At 48.3% G+C, this 6,634-nt stretch overlaps 1 protein-coding gene across 1 annotated transcript in view; it reads right to left on the reverse strand.

The window, feature by feature from the left end:
• LOC106808211 (F-box only protein 21-like) overlaps positions 1-6,634 on the reverse strand; it is a 25,106-nt gene that overhangs the window by 8,672 nt on the left and 9,800 nt on the right. Inside the window, exon 8 of the mRNA XM_014810824.1 lies at positions 1,719-1,898. Coding sequence (XP_014666310.1) covers positions 1,719-1,898 — 180 coding nt within the window. The remainder of the gene's footprint in view (positions 1-1,718; positions 1,899-6,634) is intronic.

A 6,634-nucleotide genomic window follows, 5' to 3' on the forward strand; every position in this document is an offset into this window, starting at 1 on the left:
ATCCTATCTAGACCTACCCCAATCAGGTAGATGAACACTCTACATGCATGATAATATAAAACATATACCGTACTCAATATGGTGTTACAGGATATTACAGTTACACATAATCGCTATATATACACAGACGGGACCGCAGCTATACGGGGAGATAACTCTTCAACAATGAATACAGCCTGGTTCTCATGTCTGCGTGTACATCAAAACTGCAAAGATGGCGCGGCGCGACCCGCCCGACAAGATCCGACAAGGCTCAAATCTGCTTTAAATTCGAAGATAACACGTATTTCACGCTAAACATTAAATTTATTATCACGTTTCATGGTAAAAAATTAGACATTTTCACGCTAACGCTAATTTCTAGAGGGGAATCACGAGTCACGCCAGGCCAAAAATCACGCTTGACGTTAAAATAAAATGATTTTTCACGCTAACGCTAAAATATATGGCCATTTCACGCTTCACGCTAAACCCCATCGGCACCCTCTGTTGTGCCCCTTCCCATCCCATGTCGTTATCTCATTGCCCACATCTTATTTCCCTTTTCATAGCTCTAATATCTTTTGCCATCACCAGTCAATGTGACATCGCTTCATGTCTTTAATTTTCATATAAAGACCTTCTCGTCTTATGATTGGCTTATCAGGGCTATAGTGCCTAGAAATGCCCAAGAATCACACTCTATCACAAATACACAATACATAGATGTTTCATTATGTTATTTGGTTACTATTGTCATTCTTATCATTTGTATTTATGGATTTTATTCCTGTTTATTATGTATTACTAACAGCACATACGCATCTACACACATTTAGTTCAACAGCTGCATCGGAGTAACGTACCACGACGACCGCCCGCCTACCTCCTGGTCGCTGATTTTGAGGTGAGTACATGGGTAACCACGACGACCGCCCGCCTACCTCCTGGTCGCTGATTTTGAGGTGAGAGTACATAGGGGTAACCATGACAACCGCCTGCCTACCTCCTAGTGCTTCATTTTGAGGTGCGAGTACACAGGGGTAACCATGACAACCCCCCCGCCTACCTCCTAGTGATTGATTTTGAGGTGAGAGTACATAGGGGTATCCACCCCGACCACCCGCCTACCTCCTAATGGTTGATTTTGAGGTGAGAGTACACGGGTAACCATGACAACCGCCCGCCTACCTCCTAATGGTTGATTTTGAGGTGAGAGTACATAGGGGTAACCATGACAACCACCCGCCTACCTCATAATGGTTGATTTCGAGGTACGAGTACACAGGGGTAACCACGACAACCGCCCGCCTACTTCCTGGTGGTTGATTTCGAGGTGTGAGTGCACGGGTAACCACGACAACCGCCCGCCTACCTCCTAATGGTTGATTTTGAGGTGAGAGTACATGGGTAACCATGACAACCCCTGCCTACCTCCGAATGGTTGATTTTGAGGTGAGATTACATAGGGGTAACCACGACAACCGCCCGCCTATCTCCTAATGGTTGATTTCGAGGTACGAGTACACAGGGGTAACCACGACAACCACCCGCCTACTTCCTGGTGGTTGATTTCGAGGTGTGAGTACACGGGTAACCACGACGACCGCCTGCCTACCTCCTAATGGTTGATTTTGAAGTGAGAGTACACGGGTAACCATGACAACCCCTGCCTACCTCCTAATGGTTGATTTTGAGGTGAGAGTACATAGGGGTAACCACGACAACCGCCCGCCTACCTCCTGGTGGTTGATATCGAGGTGCGAGTAGAGTCTGGCCAGCAGCAGGCGGAGGTCGATATCGTCGGGGCTGAGGATGCGGCTGAGTTCGAGCGCGTTGCGCAGGCACTGCAGGCTGTCGCCGGCGTTCGTCTGCTGTCGTCCGATGTTAACGAGGTTCCTCAGCATCCTGCGAAACACCTGCCGGCGGAGAGAGCGACACCTTACAGCGCCATACCATGCTGCACAGCATCCACGTACAGCACGTTATAACATCGAGCACAGCATCTTACAACACCCACATACAGCACGTTATAACATTGAGTACAGCATCTTACAACATCCACATACAGCACGTTATAACATTGAGTACAACACCATACAACATCCACATACAGCACGTTATAACATCGAGTACAACATCTTACAACATCATACAATACCGTACGATACTGTACAACACCTAATGACATCAAGTACAACACCTTTACAACACATACAATACCGTACGATGCTGTACAACACTAATGACATCAAGTACAACACATACGATGCCATAAAACACCCAAATACAGTACATTATAACATCGAGTACAACACCTCACAACACTATATGATGCCATATAGTACCCACGTACAGCACATTATATAATCGAGTACAACACCTTGCAACACCGTACGACGTACAATACCATAGGATGCTGTACAACACCCCAATGACATCGAGTACAACACCTTACAACACCATACGATGCCACACAACACCCACATAAAGCATGTTACTATGGACATCGAGTACAGCCTTACATACACGTACCCGTACCGATGCACATAAGCCCCAAATACAGCACGTTATAGACATTGAAAGTACAACACCTTACAACACCTTACGATGCCATACAGACACCCAGCGTACAGCATGTTATAACATCGGTCCAGACATACCTTGAAACACTTTATAACTCTGTACAATGCCATACAACACATTAAAAAACCCAAGTATCAATACATTACAACAGCGTTCCTTCCGAAACATTCAGGTACAGCAGTTTACAAACATCTCATAGACCACCTTACAGACGCAGATAAATCAGTACAAAATACGAGCAGCAGCACCTTACAACACAAATTCAAGTGAGAGGGTGAATAGCTTCTATAACATTGGTGTTTTGTCAACTTCCAGGGAGCCATTAGGCATTAGCTCTACCCATGGGCTGTAGCTATTGAAATCAGTTTAAGTTGGACCACCTGTGTGTGACTATCATGCTTTTAGGACATGCGGGTATCGGTTGGCGGGGGGGGGGCACTCCATTCGTTAAAGGTACTGGCCGGACGTGCGCTAGACCAGTGTCATAATTTTCCGAACATCATTATTGGTACAGGGTTATCTAGATACACGCCCCACAAGCTGATATTGGACGGCCAATACTATCAGATATTGCTCGCAATATCCGCGCCCAATATTGGAAAAACAACTATTTGGGCCAACTATCACCCGCAAGGCGCCGATATGGACGCAATATCTGCTATATGACACGGACAGGACATAAACGAATGTGCGATATTGCAACAGGGTATACTTTTTACTCAGGGCTGACGAAGTCAGAATGCAGCTTGTAGAATCGCTATGATTGTCGTACCGTCCGTGCGACCGTCAACCAGTTTGCCGCACAAATCTTAACCGCTGCGACGTACGGTCTTGATATTCGGCCGACGTCGGGGGGGATCGCGAAAAGGCCTTGGGATTGTTGAATTTGGGTCAAGGCAAAGGTCAAGATGTTCAAATCGGAGCGGGCAATACTTCCCACTTAACTTAAGGGTATAGATAATAGGAGAAAATACGGAATTCGTGCAGCAAATCTCAACAGCTCGACCTACGCTCTAATATTCGATGATAAGTGTGTATGGGCGAGGAACACCCATCACCAGCGCGAAATTGGAAGGTCACAGGGTCAAAGGTCAGTAGGGGAAAGTCATGATATGCATACATTTTTCTGAGGACATGGTCTAACGGCACGAGTGCAAACTTTTTGTTTCACGCATTGAACCTAGCTACCGTTTTTATCACTTATTGGAAAGGACCATGAAATCTAGCTTTCGCGGCTGACGTCGAAGAGTAACGTGCTGCATAACCTATTGACCCTCAAGAGGACGGTAAACATGGATTTGTTGACTGTTAACAAAGGACTGAACTGCTTTTGGCTTAATTAGAACCCCCCCCGCCCTACCACTAAAAAACCCAACTCGCCTCATCTGTTCTGATAGACAATCAGACGTCTGATAGACAATCAGTTCGTACAGCCTCGTCCGCAGCGCTATTGCATCGAGAAAGAGAGAAATTGAGAGAGAGGGAAGAGAGAGAGCGAGGGAAGAGGTGAGAGAGGAGAAGAGAGAGAGACGAGAGAGATGAAGAGAGAGAGAGAGATAGTGAGCGAGAAGAGAGAGAGAGAGAAGAGAGAGAGAGAGAGAGGGAAGAGAGAGAGTGATAGAGCGGCGAGAGAGAGAGAGAAGATGAGAGAAAGAAGAGAGCGCGCGAAAAGAGATGAGAGAGAAAGAGATGAGAGAGAGAGAGAGAAGAGAGAGCGAGAGAGAGAGAAAGAGAGGGAAGAGAGAAAGAGGAGAGAAAGACAAAGACAAAGAAAGAGAGAGAGCAACGAGGGAGAGTGAGTGTGAGCGACGAGAGAGCGAGCGTGAAAGGGAAGAGCGAGCAAGAGAGAGAGAGAGACAGAGAGGAGAGAGAGAGACGACGAGAGAGAGAGAGAGATGAGAGAGAGAGTGTGATCGAGCAAGAGAGATGAGAGCGAGAGTGTGATCGAGGCGAGAGAGAGAGCGCGAGAAGAGATAGCAAGAGGAGACGAGCGAAAGAGAAAGAATGAGAGACAAGAGGAGACGCGAACGCGGCGATGGGAAGGGGCTCTTGAATTCTTGCCCCTGAGTTTAAGCATCAGAACACACTCCCGTCAGGTACCTGTCGCTACTGCGCCAATACTTGTTATCACTTTGGAATTGACAGGACCATCACACACACTTCCGTGACGTGCGACGAGAACTGTCTGATAACCATTTGACCCTCAAAAGGACGCGTTAAAACATGGATTTGTTGACTGTTAACAAAGGACCTGATTGCCTTTTGCTAACTTAGAACCCGCCCCACCACAACTACGCTCGCGCTCGACGCATATCGCATGATACATGTTAAATAATAGCAAGTCCATTAAAGTTACAGCTGTATCTTTATTACTGTAGCTACCAGTAGTATACAAAGCCCTATCCATAGATTTTAGATCTGTATTAGTAGTTATCCTAGAATATTATCTCTGAGCACAAAGTGGTGGCCAGAAGGCGCACTTGATTCGGTTGCCAGTGAGTTTATCAAGAAGAATACCTGACTATAGTACACGTCAGTTGAGGCGCTGTCGGCTTGCGGACTTGTTAGGTGGCAGTATATTGGTAGCGGGTGTATTCTTAGGGCTACAAAGCGGTTTGCGACCAGGGTCAAGGTTTTTCCAAGGTCCTGGGAGCGCAAGCCTCCCCTACCCAGTTCCGAGGCGATGCCCCCCCCCCCTGGATACAGCACAGCACGACCTTACACACACAAAGCCACGTGGAGAGGGTGAATTGTTCTCATCATGTGTTTGTCAACTTCAGCGGAGCCATTACCTCTACGCACGATGTGGCTCATGCTATGAAATCAGTTAGTTGAACACCTGGTGTGACCTATCATGCTTCAGGACCATGCCGGGGTATAGGTTGGCGCGGCGGAGGGGGGGACTAACTCAATACTGGCATCTCGCCGTACATGCCAGCGAGTTGTTAACTCAATGAATCCCTCGGCGGACTTTGGCGCTGACCAGTGAAATATTTTTTTTTGACGCGGGCTCTTTTGGGCAAACCCACCAAAATTTCGGGGCACTTTTTCATTTTCCAGGGCTTTTTCCACTTTCCAGGGCGACTTTTTACCAGGGCTGTTTTCTCAAATGTAGCATCACAAGCACAGTAAGGCTTAATACATCCTCGCGGGCGCGGCGCAACACACCACAGCACACGTCACACACGACGCACGCACGCTCGCACGCACCACGCCGCGCACGCACGAGGCACGCACCACACACACACACAATCACAACCACAAATGCACCCTGTGAATAGTGAATACATCACAGTTCAGCTTAAACACAGAACTGATTTTCGGCTCGGCGCAAATAGTGGAGTTCTGCCTGTAATGGAGCGCGGAGGATCGATTGTTTATGACGCGAAGTTCTCTTGCCGCTGGGGGTCCCTGGGCCAGCGTAAGGGCCCTGGAAGGCTTCAGGGGTTTGAAGAAGGCGGCCCGCGATGGCACGTTTGATGGCTTGCACATCGAGCGCTGGCGTACGTGCCTGCTGGCAGGGGCGGCATTGATGAAGTACGGGGGGGCACGATTGTTTCAGCCGTGGTACTACTCACTACTAAAATGTAGAGGGTTGGCACTTGCTGGACTATTGAAAGAGGCGACAGCAAAACTCTTTGTCGGGAATTGACGAAAAAGCTACAATTGAGGCGAATGACACACGAGTTGCGCCGGCAGGGAAAATATTTATACGTGTGAATTTCATTAGGATTTTCCATGATTACCGTTCTATAATGCTTGCGGTCGTTGGCATCCTACGGGTCTACCGTAGGCTACGCCGCAGGCACAACGGACCGGCACGCACGGCACTTCGAGGCACCACGCCGCAGCACGCACACACTGCGCACAGCATGCTCGCGCGCAGCATCACACAGAAGCACGCCCGCGCAGCAATCCGCACACACAGACACCACGCGCAGCAGGCACACAGGCAAGCACGCGGCACGGACACATTGTGTTCACGTATATACGCGGCAGGCGGCGCGCGCCACTTGCATTGAATGGGCAATACAGTACCAGTACAACATGCATGCTTAAATGTAAACCC

The sequence above is a fragment of the Priapulus caudatus genome, unplaced genomic scaffold, assembly GCF_000485595.1.
Source record: "Priapulus caudatus unplaced genomic scaffold, Priapulus_caudatus-5.0.1 Scaffold259, whole genome shotgun sequence".
Classification (NCBI taxonomy): Eukaryota; Metazoa; Priapulida; class Priapulimorpha; order Priapulimorphida; family Priapulidae; genus Priapulus; species Priapulus caudatus.